Source organism: Trachurus trachurus (genome assembly GCF_905171665.1).
Source record: "Trachurus trachurus genome assembly, chromosome: 16".
Taxonomy (NCBI): Eukaryota; Metazoa; Chordata; class Actinopteri; order Carangiformes; family Carangidae; genus Trachurus; species Trachurus trachurus.
The window spans coordinates 30,372,107-30,390,093 of NC_139902.1; the positions used below are offsets into that span (position 1 = coordinate 30,372,107).

General features: G+C 40.1%; 2 protein-coding genes across 2 annotated transcripts; one reads left to right on the forward strand and one right to left on the reverse strand.

Annotated features, from left to right (window-relative positions):
• Nucleotides 1–5: 5 nt before the first annotated feature.
• On the forward strand, nucleotides 6–4,606 carry mettl6 (methyltransferase 6, methylcytidine). The gene is made up of 5 exons (XM_083989356.1): nucleotides 6–479; nucleotides 2,398–2,532; nucleotides 3,186–3,356; nucleotides 3,564–3,705; nucleotides 3,892–4,606. The coding sequence occupies exons 1-5, from the start codon at nucleotides 177–179 to the stop codon at nucleotides 4,044–4,046; spliced, it is 906 nt and encodes a 301-aa protein (XP_083845482.1). The 5' UTR covers nucleotides 6–176; the 3' UTR covers nucleotides 4,047–4,606.
• Nucleotides 4,607–7,065: 2,459 nt separating this feature from the next.
• On the reverse strand, nucleotides 7,066–8,316 carry LOC310999067 (uncharacterized protein). The gene is made up of 3 exons (XM_083989377.1): nucleotides 8,192–8,316; nucleotides 7,558–7,896; nucleotides 7,066–7,354 (listed from the first exon to the last, which is right to left on the reverse strand). Exons 1-3 carry the CDS (start codon nucleotides 8,265–8,267, stop codon nucleotides 7,350–7,352), a joined length of 420 nt encoding a protein of 139 aa, XP_083845503.1. The 5' UTR covers nucleotides 8,268–8,316; the 3' UTR covers nucleotides 7,066–7,349.
• Nucleotides 8,317–17,987: the final 9,671 nt, after the last annotated feature.

Here is a 17,987-nt window from a genome sequence, read left to right on the forward strand (position 1 = left end):
GGACAAGATGGACGCGAAATGTGTGTAAAGATGTAGCCGCTCACATTTTCTTACATATTAACTTAGTTTTAGTTCCATTTACCGTCAAAATAACTGACGTTAACGTAAATTCGCGTGATATTTCGTGAAAAACAGTAGTAGAGTCAGCCATTGTTTTGTTTTTTTAAGATTTAAACATGGCGCTGTCAAAAGATGAGAGTTTCCCAGAGGATATTAAACACTCACCACCTCCAGAAGAAGCAGAGGAGCAGGGGTCTATCCCGGGACAAACTAAAACCCCCGCCGCCAGAGTTTTAACCCAGGAGGAGCTGGAGCGGCTCGGCGGGGAGAGAGCTCTGGTGTCCGGCTTCAAGCAGATGAAGCTGGAGAAAGAAGCGCAGAAGAACTGGGACCTGTTTTACAAGAGAAACACCACCAACTTCTTCAAGGACAGACACTGGACCACCAGAGAGTTTGAGGACCTCAAAGCCTGCAGAGAGGTGAGTGAAGCTGGTAGAAGTGAACAGTGGTTAAACGAGTTGTGCAGCTGTTTATTTATTTATTTATTGGATCTCCATTAGCACCAGCACATTAGCTTGGCTATTCTTCCTGGAGTCCAAACATTCAGTCAAAGTTGACCACTCATTAATACATCAAGGATAACATAGAACAAAACAACTAACACAATCCCAACACACGGATACAATCACACAGTAGACGCAGACATACGTATAACACAAGACACGATACACCACCTGTACAATACAGTCAAAAATCAATAAATATACACATACAAGGGAAAGGCAACACAGTAAAACATACAAAAACCGAAATAGTAATCTCATAGGGCAGGGAAGAGAACAGGCACCTCATCATATAGCATATACCAACTACTGCAGCTGCAACATTAGAAGAAATTGTTTGAGCAAGAATTTATATTTATTTATTTATTTATTTATTTATTTATGTTCATTGCTGCTTGTTGGTTAAAGTAGCTCTTATCCAATTCGTTTGGTTTTGATGTGTTTTAACTTTTTAACCCGAGTTGCTTTTGTGCTAAATTGAGACCTTGCAAATGTTATACATGTTGCCAGTGATCAGCAGTGTTCAGTTTGTACACAAACCACACACGCACGCACGCAGTTTAGCCTCACACACACAAACTAGCAGAGGGAAGCTGCCGAGATCGGAGGGAAAGTACAGACACTACTTTAATCTCCTTGAGGTAAAAGACAAGAACACACACACACTTTCTCTCTGAGCGTCTCCGCCTGCAGACAATATTGGACACATGAAGTAAATACATTGGCCTTTGGTCACCCCTATATATTATGGTATTAAACTACATCTTTTTATTTAACTAGGCTAGTTAAATCACAGTAGCATACTGATGTGTTGAACTTACAGGCTTGTTACTAAGTATGTATTAATTATCATGATAAATAAAACTCAACCTGTCACACAGCTCCATGTTGTCTCTGTGTGGTGTTCAGGGACAGTCAGGACAGTCTGAGGACAGACTTTATATTAATGCACCGTGACACTGTGGCAGGTCTCTGTACGTCTTCACCACAGAGCAGATGTTCAGCTGGAGGAGGAAAACTCAGCTGTTCTCTCCACCGCGACGTGCGCCTGGCGGTTTTTTTTTTTTTTTCCATGTATCAAGCTCCGGTAGCACAGCAGGACGCTGTGCAGCTTCTGCTCACCTGACTCTGTGCAGCTTCAGTTGTGCAGTTGTGACCTCAACCATGGTTGATGAGAGCAGAAATGTTGTTGTTGTTGTTGTGAAAATGGGCGAGCTCGTGAAGACGCGAATTTACACAAAATGGTAACGAGTCAAAACGAGCGATAAATCGCGTTTCTCGCGTATCTCGCGTTTGGTTGCGCGTCAAAGCTCGAGCGAAAAAAAAGCGTTCCTCGTGTTTGGTGGGAAGCCCCTTGTGGGTCTTCCCACCAAACACGATGAAAAGGACGAAGACGCGAAGGTCCCGTCGCCATAAAAGAATCGGGTGTAGCGTCGCAAAAAAAAAAAAGTCGCGTATACCGCGTCTCGCGCCTAATCGCGTCTCGCGCCTAATCGCGTCTTTGCGTCACGGCCTTTTACACCGCGGACGTAACGAATAAACGGTGACGGTGTGAACGAACAACATAGAACAGGACCAGACGTGGCGTTGTTTCCTCTTTTCACCGACAGCTCCACTCTCCCTTACTTACACTAACTACTGTTATTGTTGAGGCCAGAGAATTGTGGGATTTGTAGTTTTTGACCAATCGCAGGTTGTGCTCTTTCTTTTTGTGATTTTCCCGGTTCACACATGTTTGTTTTTTTAGGGGCAAATGCGAGTGAAAAGCTCGCCCATGTCAGACAAAAAGAGTTATGCATGATCTGATTCAGTCTTTGTCCTCCCTGCTGTGTAGTTTGAGTCCCAGAGGCTGGTGCTGCTGGAGGCCGGCTGTGGCGTAGGAAACTGTATCTTCCCTTTGCTCGAGGACGACCTCAACATCTTTGTTTACGCCTGTGACTTCTCACCGCGAGCTGTCGATTTCGTCAAGGTAAGATTTTAGATAGAATTTTATTATTAGACTCAAGGTCCATTCAAAAAAGACAAACAACACACATACACATTTAAAAGAGACAGCCATACCAGTGTTTCCACATGGCTGACTGGTATCTCACAGCACCGAGTCCAGGATTGGACAACAGCATTAAGATAGAATTTTGTGTGTCATTCAGTCGACAGATGAATTTATACATCAATTTCCGCAACAGAGCATGAAAAGTATTTACACGCACTTGACAGAATAACTCACTCGCACTGCACCACCTAGGTTTTCCCATCAAAATTCGTAGGCAATCGTTATAGGCAACCTGAAGTTTGAGGGGGGTACAGTAAGATCTGAAGAGATTAATTTTAACATCATCATAAAATACGCTGTTGCCTGTACATATCCTCATCATCACACAAATCATCAGTGATGATGTGTCCCAAATACTTAACAGTATGACAAAAAGGTAACACATTCCCTGACAAATGAAATAATGGGAACACCAGTTCCTTAAGATGTTTATTCAGGATTATCTACAAATCACAGACCCCTCCATCAATCAGCCCCCACACTTTATTTGAATAACACAGCTTTACACTATTTACTTTGGATGTTTATAAATGATAAACAGTCTGAAATGAAATATTTTCCCTTTACAGCAAAACCCTCTGTACTGCCCCGAGCGCTGCTGTGCCTTCCAGTGTGACTTGACTCAAGACGACCTCGGGTCAAATGTGCCGGAGAGCAGCGTGGACGTCGTCACTCTCATCTTCGTTCTGTCGGCCGTCCATCCCGACAAGATGAAGCAGGCTTTACAAAACATCAGCAGGGTGAGAGCAGAGGCAGCAGAGGATTCAGTCTTTTCTTATTAACTTAAGGAATTTTCCTCTTCCTAAAATACACAGTCATTTATGTAGCTTACAAGGAACATACAAGGGTTTTTAATGTAGCTGCAGGTTTGTCAGTCACAACACTGGTCTATGCTGGTTTTCATATGAACTTATTGTAATGGTTGTTAACATACACATGGCTTTAAGGTGCTGAAGCCCGGAGGCATCGTCCTGTTCAGGGACTACGGCCTCTACGACCACGCCATGCTCCGGTTTAAAGCCGGCAGCAAACTGGGGGAGAACTTCTACGTTCGTCAAGACGGAACCAGGTCGTACTTCTTCTCTAAAGGTCAGTAAATCACTTGAATGTAGATAGATAGATAGATAGATAGATAGATAGATAGATAGATATATATATAGATAGTGTTTGTTAAGTTTTGTACTGGAACTATCATATAAAAACGATGCTGATTTTTGTGTCTTTAATTCATATCCTGTCCTTTTCTCTGAGTTTGCTCTTCCTGTCGTCTTTCAGAGTTCCTGGCCGAGCTCTTTGAGGAGACGGGCTTCCAGTGCGTCACTAACGACTACGTCCTGAGAGAGACGGTCAACAAGAAGGAGGGGCTGTGTGTTCCCAGGGTGTTCCTGCAGAGCAAATTCACCAAGCCTGGCCAATCAGAGAGCTCCTGATGATGTCCCTTTTGCCTTTTTGACTATCACCACCACGTGGCTCTGCAGATGTGGAGGAACATAAGACTGAAATGTCCAGATGTCCACAGAGAGAATGAGTGACCTAGCTGTGATGCTGCTAGCTGACATGCTTTTTCTAGATGCAGGTGGGTATTAAAACCTCGGAGCTGCTCCTTCATCATCATCAGCTGAAGACCGTTCTTGTACTGGGAATCTTGAACTTGTGGTACAGAAGTGCCAACAGGACCGGGATGGTTCAGCAAAATCCTGAACTGAATAAATAAATAATGAACAGTTTGAAGTCACGTTTCACAGCCTTTGTAAAACTTTGCTCAGGTGCCTTTGAACTTTTATCTCCTGGGAACGAACAAATGTTTCTGTTGCCTCCAGTTTTATAGATTCTCCACCTCCTGTTCCCCCTGATATTGAGTTCATATGATGATTGTGTAAATGTGTACATCCAAAAATACACATAGTTCACCATCTATACAAAGTAAAAAAGAAAACTGCTCAACTGTCATTTAACACTCAGCCCAAAATATTTCAGGAAGTTTGCTCACAGTTTCACTTCCAGATTGTGGTCAAAGTTTATTTTTATTTTTATTTTTAATAAACCACACAATAAGATAACTATCGTGTTCATTCTGACTTTAAATAGACATTTAAGTGGTTTTATGTGTCTTGACATCAACAGGAAGTGTTGTTGTTTTACACCCACTATACGTGCAGACAGACCAGACATGTTAAAAACATTTGAGTTATATTCAATCAGTATAAAGAACATGAATCAATCTGTTAATGCCGATTCTTCTCTGGTTTGTCATTAAACACATCATCCAGAACAGGGCGCTGCTGGTGAGTTACAGTCTGATTCATCACCACTTAACAAAAAGTGGTGGTCAGTGGTTGCAAAGTGCACAAAAGCTTTGGTTAAAGGGATAGTTCACCCTAGAATGATATTTCGCTCATTATCTACTCACCCTCATGTTGACTAAGGGCTGGAAGAATTATCAGAGTCCACCGTCCCTTCTCTGAGTTACAGGGGGTCTTGGCGTAGCAGTGCATTTCAATGCAACGGTTGCAAAGGGACACCAGAGCTCTTCGTAAAAAAACACACACAAAAAAACATCCAAATACCTCCATGATGCTCGTATGTAATGTCCGTCTTGTGCTGAAGCCCCAAATTGCGTAATTGTCCCGAAAAAAATTAAATAAGTCTATATTTTAAGCTTGTTTGTAGCGGAAGCTTCTCGAAGCTCCTCTTCCTGGTCCGTCCAAATCTCGCGTGATTCGCAGTAACCGCACTGACGCCGGCGCAAATCACGCAATTTGGGGCTTCAGCACAAGACGGACATTACATACGAGCATCATGGAGGTATTTGGATGTTTTTTTGTGTGTGTTTTTTTACGAAGAGCTCTGGTGTCCCTTTGCAACCGTTGCATTGAAATGCACTGCTACGCCAAGACCCCCTGTAACTCAGAGAAGGGACGGTGGACTCTGATAATTCTTCCAGCCCTTAGTCAACATGAGGGTGAGTAGATAATGAGCGAAATATCATTCTAGGGTGAACTATCCCTTTAATTTGCAAAGCAATGCAGGAAAAGTTGTGATGATGGTTTTTACGCTAAACCTCTGTTCAGATTGTTGGATTAACAAGAAGCTCTTAATCATATTATAAATATCAGACTCTAATACCCAATCAAACCATTTTCTTATGTATTACTCAGATATTTTCTGTCAGCTTGAGATTACACAGTCTGTAGCAGCAGGTTGAAATGTGAAGGAAATGAATCAAAGATCAACTATCACATTGATTAAAGTGCATCATTATTTTTACTTTCAATTCTCACATAAACTAGTTCTGGTTGCCCTTCTTTGGTGTGACCTAGTATCAGCTCAGCTCTGTGCTGTGCTTATCCTGTCACGTTTACTTCACTGATGTACTGTAGTAGGGTTTTTTTTTTCTTTTTTACAGTTTTATACATTGATGTTTCCTGGTTTCTTCTAAGTTATTCTTATTTTGCAGTTTTCTGAATGTGATGCTGCTTCCTGCTGAACACATTCCCCCATCATAACTCTAATCCATGCAAGTATTAAAGCCTCTTAGGTTAGTTATTAGGTTATTGTGTCCTCTGTGGATCATGAATATCTGCTGAATGTCTTTGGCAAAGCTGCAGACAAAATATTTGTAGAACAGTTGAGTAGTTTAGACAAACTGTACTCGATACCCTTTAACACAGCTAAAAAAAAAACCTGTACAGGAGAACATGAGGTGTGATATCCCCCCTTTAGTCTCGCTGCAGCGTACACCACACGTTGCTGTTTCCTGTCCTGTGGTTTCAGCCCTCCACTCGTAAGAACAACGAGATAGAAGTATACCTTAGACATTGGGCTTGATGATGGTTATCTCATTAATAACAGTTTCTCAGCGGCAGCGATATAAAAAAGCATGTTTGCGGTTGAACCAGATGAGTGCTCAGGGTTTCTTGGTTAACAGCTCCACTTAACGTAAGAGCGGCTTGGTTTTTTTGGTCAACAGTTTGGATATACAGCAGTTGATAGTGTCAATTGCTTTGCAGATATCACCAGCATTTGTGAATGTGGTTTTAAGAGTCTGTTTTCATGGCTAAACTGTTGTGTATATACAGAGAGGCTAATTCTGCTGCTTTAACAGAGGTGGCTTCATCCTCTCCCCCTGCGGTCGTCTGACCCTCGCAAAACAGTAGCGAAAAGGAAACTGAACTAGAGCAGGCTGCTGCGATGCACCACCAGCACTACTTTTAGCTTCCGATGACTGCAGCAGCTTTTGACGCCTCAACACTTTAGCACATGACTAGTATTTGTATTGATTGTTAGTTGCAGATGGTCTTTTTTATCAGTCACATTCAGAAATGCCAGCAGGACTTTGTTTTCTCGTGCTGTGTAAACTTGTATTACGAAGAGAAACAGATCTCGCCAGTAAATGATTTTGATAAAATAATTTCAGAAATTGTTAGAGGACAAGAAAAACTCAGATATAGGAGTTTTTATTTTTTTTTCTCATACCTGACAAAGCAAAACATATAACTACATTTATGCCAAAGTCTTACACAGTACAGCCGAATGTATTAAATACAGTGACCGGCTGTGTCCTCCTATTGCAATAATTGATTGGTACTGCTTGGATTTTGGATAAGATCGTCAAGCAAGGACACAGATGAAGCATAAGAATGGAAAAGAAGTAATGAATCTTTGTGAAACTTGATGCCATCGTCTTGTGGGAGCGTTTTAATCCTTTGCAAACAGTCATCTCGGTCAGCTGATCATCCTGTGAAAGAGGGTAACAGCAGAACAAGGCATCAGACTACAGTTCAGGAAAAAAAAATGCTGCAGGTCATTGAAACAGTACAGGCATCAGGGTGCATCCTCTGGGGATCTTGAATATCAAATTCAAATCAATCATTGTTGGTGCTTAAACCTTGGAATTGTAGAAGTTTAGGTACAAAAAGTGCTCTGTCAAAATGAGAATACCTCTGACTCTGATCCTGATGACATGTCCAATCGCACTCTCTTTGTCTCCTTCGTCACATTCAGCCTTGCACTGATATCCCCCAGTGTCCTCTTTGTTCAGGTCTAGGATCTCCATCTCGACCTGTCTGCGTCTCATGGTGAAGTCAAACTCGGTCTCACTCACTGTCGTCAGGTATTTCCTGGGGTCAGTCAGTGGAGCATTTGCAGTAGCATCATTCCATACGACGTGCACATGCCCGCATCGCTCCAAGTCATACACAGCCGCGCAGGATAGTTTCACTGAAGAACCTCTGGTTGGAGTTAAGTTTCTTTCTTTCTGTGTATGGACCTCGACAGACTCTAGAGCACAAAGGGAACAAGGAGAAAGAAAAAAACTAAACGTTTCAGTCATGTTTCATCTTATAGATTCACTGCTGAAAGAAATTACTTAAACTTTTCTATTCTTTCAGAAACTTTTAATTTACTATATTTAGTTTCTTGTCATTTTTCTCGGATGACAGTTGTTGACATCGGTATATACCGTGGTCTACCGTACCATTGGAACAGAAGTTAACGGCTACTTGTGTCTTCTAGTAGAAGAAAGGAGAAAACAAATACGTGAAAGAAGCTGATAAAACAGAAAATGTTTACCAACCTCTTTCCTGTGACACACTCATAGTCACCAGCTGCAGTAGCATCAGCAGCACCATAGGTCCAGTGAGCCAAGTCATTCTCCAAGAGACACAGTGGAAGATAACACTAAAGCTGAAGGACCACGACACGAGGTAAAAATGGCAGTGGTTAAATTGAAAGTATCTCATGCACTCAGTTGTTGCAAGTGTCAGTGTGTCTGCTGATGTGTGGGCGGAGGCTGCACATCTTCACTTTGTTGTACAGTGTGTGTGTGTGTTTCCGTTGTCTATGAAAACTAGACACTCGCCACTCTCTCTTGATCTCTTGAACAAAGTGCAATTTTAGTCATTCAAGCAGTTTCTGGCATCTGCAGTGGGGTGCCTGAGTGAGTCTGTATTGAATTATTTTTGGTTGCTGCTTCAACCTTGATTTTCACTCTACATTTCACTCTCCATTTTTTCGAAAAGTCTAAGCAGTTCCTCCTTGACCTTTAGAGATTATTTGTGCAAAACCTAAAGCGATTCCCATGAGGGGTTCTGAAGATTCTGCATTCACAAGGCTAAAATCATGATTCTTTTTAAGGCCGCTGTGACCTTGAAAAACTTTGACCATCAAAGTCTGATCACTTCTTCCCTGAGTGAATGATTATACCAGAGTTTTATCAGAAGTTCCTTAACGTTGTTACCAAGATATCGTGTCTAGGGATGTCACGATCATACATTTTCTTGGTACGATTATTGTCAAAGAAATAATCACGGTACTACGGTTCTCACGATTATTATGGATTAATTCATTTCACAACACTATAAATGTGTAAAATCAAAGATAGTCAAAATATAGTTACATTACTCATTGTTTACACAAAATATTTCAAGTATCTATTTTATATGACCAACTATTAACCCCCCAGGGGAAGCGTTTAAAATATTCAGGTCATAAATTGTCATCTATACCAAATGTTATGTTTATTTTAATAGTTTTTTGTTTTATTTTGTGTGTTTTTTTAAATACAAATGACACACTAACATTTAAATTTCTACCAATTCAATGTTACGTTAAATAAATGGACCATTATTGGTGCATTTACCTTCATTTTGGAGCACATCTGCCGATATGGTTCCGACATAATCTATTTTGGGAAATGAAGATATTTAGGAACCTTTACGATTAAATAATTGTGGTGTTTAATACCACGATTAATTGTGAAATCAAGTAATCGTGACATCCCTAATCGTTTCCATTAGAACTGGACAGGAAGATAGACAGACAGACAGACTGGCTCAGACTGTCGCCTGTGTGGTGGCACAAAAATAGTTGAAGTACCACACATACAGGACGTGAAATCATTGTGGCATGACTGTACATGGCTGCGTCCTCAAATGCACGCTACCAAAAGTACCTCATACTTTTGAAAAGAGGAAGATAGGTAGGTAGGTGGGTAGGGCTCCAGACTGCCCCTAAATGGGGACATTTTGCCCCTAAAATTTGGGACAGTGTAAGTAAATTTTTCATCTACTTGTGCATGTGCAACCAGTAAAATTGCTTCTTTTTTTAATACAGGTGAAATGTGGAAGGAGCGACTCCAAGAATCTGGAATTTGTGATTACAGGCGGCAGGCCGATGTGCGTGAGAATCATGAATGAAAAGGAAATTACAGAGGATTTAAAGTGTGTAGCCCTAAACTTTCTGCTTGCCTGCATCATATTTAGCGGCTCGTTGTTTCTTTTATAAATAGAATTGTGAAGAAAATGGAGAATCAAATAAAACTATGCAATAAAAACTTTCCCCTATTTGTATAAAATTGGAAAATTGGAAACTTCTAAGTAACTTTAATTGATATTTGAGTCTATGATTACATATTACACATTGTAACTTCCTGCAAGGGTGTTCTGTTATTATTTCAAAGAAAGAGAGAAAACTCATATAATGTGGAAATCAAGAAGTTGGCACATACATCCATTTATGGTCATAATGTCTGTCGTAGTCATCAGATTTTTTTTTTCATTATTTGTGCTAAGTGACATACTGTATCTCGATGTACATGGGAAGCAATGATCTTTCACGCCCACACGTCACCACTGGAGAAGTGACTAAATTGCCGAGAATATTCAACCAACATCGCTGTTGCTGCAGAGCAGAGAGAATGGAGGGAAGACACTATATCAATTATCCAAATGTTGACAGGACGGAAGGAGCAGAGAGGAGACGGGATTCCCAGTCAGGTAGGTTAAACTTCAGAATTAAATATTTCACTATTATTTCATTTATTTTATTTATTTATTTGCAAATTAATTTTATTTAACAATTCAAGCTCATGTTTTTCTTATGTTTAAAAGCACTTTCAATGTAATCAGGTGTGTTAGTGTGATGTGTGATAGTGTGGAGAATCTCTGGCTCATTATTGAGTTATTTTCTGTTTAGTATGTTTATAGAAACGTATAACGCCTCTGTCTAAAGTGAATATACACATTTATAGTACTTCTTTCTTCCCTCTTTAAGTTAAGGTAAAAGCGTTGCAAAAGAAAAATACAGCAATGGCCTGCATGCAAAACAGCATTTTTTTTCTAATGATAACGGAATTATGGTAAATACAATGCATGTTTTTCACTCATCTACAGGGGCGTCAAAAATGTACAGACTGGTTGGAGTCAGTTTTGGCCTGCTGTGCATCATACAGTCCACTCTCAATGTTTCTTTTCGGCTACAGGCTGGTGAGTATCATCCACCGCCTTCAACAAGGCACTGTGAAAAAAGTAACATTACAGATTTCAGCGTGTGTGAAACAGAAACTAAAATACAAACATCTCCTTTTCCCTTTCTAGTTGGGGTTGGTAACAAGTCGGCTGAAGACGTCATGCATTCAGAGGGAGACCAACTAAATCAACTTGTAGACCAACTGAATCAAGAGAACCAACAACTTCTTCAAGATAAAAACAACCTGGTGCAAGACAAACAACAACTTCTTCAGGACAGAAAAAACCTTCTTCAAGATAAATACCAACTTGTTCAAGAAAACCAACAACTTCTTAAAAACAAAAAACAACTGAACCAAGAGAACCAACAACTGAATCAAGACAAAAAACAACTGAATCAAGAGAACCAACAACAACAACTAACGAACAGAAACTTACAAGAGAAGGTCATCCAACTACAGAATCACATAGATAGTATACTAAAGCCAGAACCAGGTGAGTACGTTTTTTAACCCTTATTAATTCATGTGTTTTTTTTGCCAAACCAACAGTCCCACTCTAGGGATGTCTCAGTTTGTCAGTAATACAAGACTCATCTTATCCCATTCTGTCTTGTTCTATAGCATCCCATGTCATTCCAATGTGTCCTGACTTGTGACTGTTCCTTAGAAATTCCCCCCAAATGTCCCCAGGGATGGGGGGCATACAAGTCCAGCTGTTACCAACTTTCCTCTAGGTCAGACACCTGGGAAAACGCCAAACAAGACTGTGAGGGGAAAGGAGCTCATTTGGTGATTTTTAATGATCACGAGGAAGAGGTACTTGTGATTTTCCTAACGCAAATCTAACATGGTGTTTAAATGTGAGCTTGTTCAGTCCTCTCTTTCCCCATGTCTGGCGTTATCCTGTCAGTATGAACTCAGCTGTCTTTATCCATAATGGATAAACCATCTCCCCCCGCAATCATTTCTCAACAGGAAGTTGTACGTAATTTTGGAGCTGTCAAAATGTGGATGGGATTGTATCGCCATTATTCAAAATGGACATGGGCGTGGACATGGATATGGGTGGATGAATACGAGCTATCTCCTGAAAGGCAATGCACTGTTTCCACAGTTTTACACCCTGGACAGGCTAACACACATACACAAACACATGTATTCATACACACACAGTCAACTCAGAAGAACTATTTTGCACTGATCTAATCCACACTCACACAATCTAACAGAATATGTTCTGTGTTGTTTGTAGGAACTGGAAACTGGAGCGTGTGTGTTGGACCAGAAGTTGCATGTGTGCATATGTTGACGGTAGCAATCCATACTCAAACACTTGGAACGTTGAGAACTGTCAGGAACATTACAGATGGATGTGTGAGAAGAAAGTTTAGTTATTTAACTGATCTCAGAAAGACTCTGATTACAAACATGTACTGTAATATTTTATTTATTGATTGTTGATTTGAATGATTTTATTATTATGACACAGTTTCATGACAGTTTCAGTTTCATGACTTCATGTGGACCTGCTAATAGTGAAACACAAAATGTACTGACACCCAGTGACCACAAGAGGGTGTTAGAGAATCTTATTTTGATTTTTTTTTTTTACCTCTGGTGTCAGTGAAATGTATTCCTAAGATAACGAAGGCAGGAATTCACAAATGCTTTGCAGCAAGCATTCAATTTACTTAACATTTAATGCATCTTCCCAAAGTATTTTTCCAAAGAGTTCAACTTCTATAGAAGCATGGCAATAAAGCTTTGAGTTTGCAGTACATTGCCTGTGTAGGTTGTAATTGTTGTCATTTTGTAGGTTTACTGCTTCTTTTTCTCTCAGGAGACAGCAGTGTCTGTCATGTATACAAAAAAATTATTGCTGTAATTATATGATAAATAAATGTGAAGGCAATGGCACGTCTATTGGGGTTTTTTTTTACTAAGTGGAGGGTGACGCTTATTGCCATACAGTAAAGAAAATGTCAATAAATTATTTGCTAAAACAAAAACTACACATAAGCAAACAGGACAAACATCTATATGCATATAGATCTATATCCTTGAGTCCAAGGATAACTCAATTTTAATGTATTCTCCACAATTCCACCATAAATCTGAATTCTACCTCTGTCATACTCTAATTTTCCACCCTCATGTCATACATCATCATTGTAAAGTGTGATGATCTCTAACTTATTTTAAACAGTAAAGCTTCTCGATGTGCTGCTAGTCTCCCTGGATTAGTCGCTCCTGACTAAAGAGTCAGAGTCAGAAAATGTATTGCCATGTCAATAAGTGACAAGGAATTTGTCTTGGTTTGCGCTCTAAGTATACAATACAAACACCAAATGAAAAATACAAGCAGGGGACAGCATAAATTACAAATTACAAATTACAAAGGACAGTACCCAGCGACATCATGTACAGTATAAGTGCAAAGTGCAGTGCTTAGTGCGAATCAATGTAAGTTCATGAATTTAGATAGTGAGCGTAGTGGAGCATCGTTGCATCCTGAGTTCGTGAGCTGTCCCTGAAAAGAACAGCACGTCCCAGTTCCTCATCCTGCCGTCAGGAAGCAGAGAGGGAAGTCAAAGAGAAAAGGTCCAAAGAGGTCCGGTGCCGGGCCTCACATCAAGGTCTCTGACAACTACCTCTGACTCCACGCTGTTATGTAACTTCCTGAGCAGGGCACACCCTGATTACCATAACCCAAACTCTGTGGTGCACATGGCAGAAGTCATCCCGGTCCCTGCTGATGCTTTGATGTCCCAACAGCATCAACATTGGTTTCTACTGGCCATTAGTGAAAAATATACAAGTTATATTTTTACCAAATTACAGTTGTCTTATAGTTGGACAATTGTCATGTTTTGCAAACATTATCAACAGAACAAAATGGTAAATTGTATATTCTGTTGTGGATTTATCCCCATTTAGTGCTCTAGTGAGCATGTGGGGCAGCAGGATGGTGTGAGTGTGTGTGGTTGAGTCAAAATTAACAACAAAATGTGTGCGTGTTCATGCGCATGAAGAAATATCACCTGGTGCAAGAGTGTGGCTCACTGATGTATTTTTAATGACACAGTGCAGATAGTAGGAGCATTCGTTGTTTGTTTGATATGGAATATAGAAATATAAAATATAGTATGTTCCTGAGGATGGGGGATTAGAAAAGGCACATATGGGTCATTTCAAGTTGTCGGAAAAAGTGAATTCAGTGTTGACATTTGACCTGATGACGTGTGGCACTAGAGAAAAGAGGTCCATCCTCAAGGGAAAATGAATGGGCTCACTCTGTTTTTTTTTTTTATCAAGCTCCTACTACTTATACATTTGCAGATGATTAAACATTTTGGTAAGGAATTCATTCATTAATCATTAAAGTAATTCTCACCAAAGTTTATAGTCATCTGCCCAGTACTGTTCTCATTCGGTCAATTTATGAGAATATGATGAATAATTTATACCAAAATTAATTTTGATAATTCCCTTATTGTCAAACTACAATATGGAATTAGTTAAGAACTGAATCAATACTAGTTGTGTAGGATGATGACATATTTTTTCTTACAAGTAAAGCCAACTGTCTGTGAAACACCAAATGCTCAGGGGTTAAATTCTTTAGCGTCTTTCCTCCTCTACTATGAAACTTGGCACGTTTCCCTCTCAACTATCTAGGCATTTAGCTGACACTCTTATCCACAGCCACTCACAACGAGTGGCCTCACAGAGTGAATTGAAGAAAATTAAAACAGATACAATCTGCTTCGCTCTCTGTGTGAATACAACCTCTGTGTGACAACACACAGCGCACTGTTAACGGTCCACATTGAGTTACATTCACAGTTTAGCAATTTAGCTGACACTGTTATCCAGAGTTACTCACAACTGAGAGCGAGAGCAGGAGTGAGTTTTATTTCTTAGATCTCTGACATAACAAAGCAAACATCAGTGCGTACAGGCAAATCAAATGAGGAGATAGCAGAGTGAAAGCTGGGAATGAAATCAGAAAAGTATGTTCTTTTTTTTTTATCAAGACAAACTAAACTCCATGTTCTTCAGATTAGGAATCTGCTGACAACGTCCTGTCCCAGCAAGTCCACATGAGGGCTGGAATATTTTGAATATTTGAAAAAAAACTACATAACAGGGACATGATTAGAAAGAACATTCTGTGATACAAATGTTATAGAGTAGAGTAGACCATCTCAGTAGAATCTGAGGTATTTTCAAATGTTCGCATTTAAATCAACTTCTTTTATAATAAACTCAACTACTGTAACACAAGCTAATGCATAGATTTAATGATGTGAAACGTTTTTATACCATATCTAATCACATATAAATAACTGTAATGAATGTTTTTAGTTCAGTTAGCCACAAAGTTTGGTTTTATGACACATAGGGTCAGGGTGTTAGGGTTGGGATAAAGCAACACATAATCACAAGAAATTAAATAGGAAAAAACGTTAGAATATGTGGAATGTCAGACAGTTTTTTCTGCTACAACTACTATGTAGGATTGGCTGCAAATTCATCATCTCAAAAATAAAATCCACTAAGTTGATATTTGATTTATCTCATTTAATATGAGCTACAACATGACTTAAGTATTAGGCCTATATTTAGGCTATTCATTTGGTGTGACTATAGGGTTAGCAGTATGGCTAACCACAAACAGCAGAGGTTAGCATCTCGCTGTTGGAACAACAACCATCAGCTTTTAGGAGTTACGTGTAGTTTGCTAAGGAGATGGATTAATCATTTGCAGCAAAAAATAACCCCAAATTAATGCTAATGTTTGTTGTTTGCTAACTTTTTTCAATCTTGCTTGTTTCGTTGGCCTTGAAGCGGTCAGACCAGTGAAAAATGTATTATCCTCATTTCTTTCTTTTCCATCTTCATAGTGCTGTGGTTTTTTGGAAAAGACATAATCAATTTCCACCAGTGTCTTGTGAATATTTGCTCTCATCCACTTTACTTGAAACTGGTTCAACTGATGAATTCAAGCAGTTTCTGTGTCTGTGCAATTTCCTGCTGACAGAAGCTTTTATTCAAAATAATGAAAAAAGAAAAAGTGCAGTGCTCCACATCTTTTGTGGCTCACAGTTTTTCTTGGAAAACGTCCACCAGACATTGTGTATGAGTTAAATAAAAGGCTCCCATGAACGTCTTAACTACAGTGTCATATTATGCTTTATACTTTTCATTCATGTTTTCATTGTGTTTGAAAATGAAGGTTTCAGATGGATTATGTCCCCAGTCGTCATCTCAATGCCAAATGACTTCCTGAAGGCAGATTCCCCTCCAGCATGGATGTACAGCAATACATCATGATGACGGTTACCTAATGAACACACACACACACACACACACACACACACACACACACACACACACACACACACACATGCAGAGGTCAGTGTGTCAGAGTAGTGACCGAGGTTAAGAGCAGGGAGAGGACGCTACAGTGTTCTTCCTCTTTTAAAAAAAAAAAAAATAGGGGGTTTGACACATCCTGTTATTCAGATAAATCACCTGCAGCCCAAGGAGACAGGGAACATGCTGACAAGACTGTGGATATCCTTCAGGCTGGACGGGGCGGCAGTGGCCTGGTTCAGCAGGAGGAAAGTGGGCGACCTACTGTGTCAGCAAATCTGTGTCTTCACCTTCAGTGTCGGTACGAACGAAGCTTAACCTGTTCTTTGGCAGCTACGCCGAGGGGCTCGACCATGGGCATGGTAGTGGGGGGAAAAGGGGACCTGACTACCCAGGGCCCGAGTAGGGAGAGGGCCCATGAAAATCCTGAAATTATTATTTTTTGGTGTGATGTTTTTATTTCGAATGAATTGGGCCCCCCAATTAATTGGTGCAATAATTTATTTCAAATATACTGATAACATCACAAGAGAATGAACTCCTTGTCAAAGTCCTCCCAACATATTGGACATTCTGGAGGCCCCCTCTTGGAGGTGTAAGATGGTTTAGTCCGCCCATGGACAGCGACCAGCGAAAAGTGTAACGTCAGTGAGCCCAGATTGAATGAGGCTAGCTTTCATCATGCCACCCAAAAAACATAAATCGGGGTATCAGCAAAAGAAAGAGTGGAAAGAAAAAGAAAGAAGGCAGAATTAGGGGAAGCAACTGTTAAAGGGATAGTTCAACATTTTGGCAAATTGGTCCAATGCCATAATCCCTATAGTTTTAGGAGTAGATTTGTTTCCTTTAATTGTTGGTGCAAGCTACTTTTAGATCGGCGGAGATATGATATGAGATAATAACGGAACGTTACGAGTTGTTTTCGAGGTAAATGCAAAGCCAGTATAGTGCCGAAAAGAGATTGCTTGCCGAAAAACTGCCCACAACGGAAACGCGCCAAAAACAACTCTGCGCTTCGTGCACTGGCATGGATAGGGGCCCACTGACATTACGAGTGTACAGGGCCCAGAATTTGGTGCTACGCCCCTGGGCTCAACCACCGGCCAGTGATGGCCCCAATTAATCAATTATCAGTGTTTGGCAGGAGACTAATGCAAATGTTGGCGAGCATCTTCAAAGAGCCATGGGTGAAATGCCAAAGGGTCCTTGGGCACCATACTGTACCATATTTATTTTATATTTTAAATATATTTATTTTTTTATATTTATTTTATTTTTTATATTTATATTGCATTTATATTTAACATGCAGATTTCAGTATCGGATGTAATGTTTGAACTCATCTAGTTATCAGCTTTTCTCACATCATCCTCCAAACTGAGGGTCAACAGGAAGGGGCTAAACACAAGGTGATTTCCTGTGTTGTTTCCGTGGTTACTCGTGCATTAAAATGTCATCATATCTGCCACTTTGCAGCATTTTTGTTTTGTTTTTAATGGGTTCAATCTGGTGCTTGTGCAACTCCAGCTAGTTGTGAACTGGTGGACTTTGTGTCCAAACCTAGACTCAGCCAAGTCTTTACCAGGATAATATTGATAAAGAAAATAAACAAGGGAACCAAAGAAGGCAGAAACGTTTCATACCTGTGACAGTTCTTGAAGTCAGGGGAACAGGAAACAGGGCATGCAGAGTATTTATTACTCACCTGCATTGATTTGGCAGTGATCCCTGCCTGCCCTGATTG

Excerpts from the sequence above, each read along its gene's own strand:
- mettl6 (XM_083989356.1), top strand. The coding sequence starts at position 177 with ATGGCGCTGTCAAAAGATGAGAGTTTCCCAGAGGATATTAAACACTCA. Across the intron at positions 2,533-3,185 it reads GAGCTGTCGATTTCGTCAAG|CAAAACCCTCTGTACTGCCC; the intron begins GTAAGATTTTAG and ends TTCCCTTTACAG. Across the intron at positions 3,706-3,891 it reads GTCGTACTTCTTCTCTAAAG|AGTTCCTGGCCGAGCTCTTT; the intron begins GTCAGTAAATCA and ends GTCGTCTTTCAG.
- LOC310999067 (XM_083989377.1), bottom strand. The coding sequence starts at position 8,267 with ATGACTTGGCTCACTGGACCTATGGTGCTGCTGATGCTACTGCAGCTG. Across the intron at positions 7,897-8,191 it reads GAGTGTGTCACAGGAAAGAG|AGTCTGTCGAGGTCCATACA; the intron begins GTTGGTAAACAT and ends TTTGTGCTCTAG.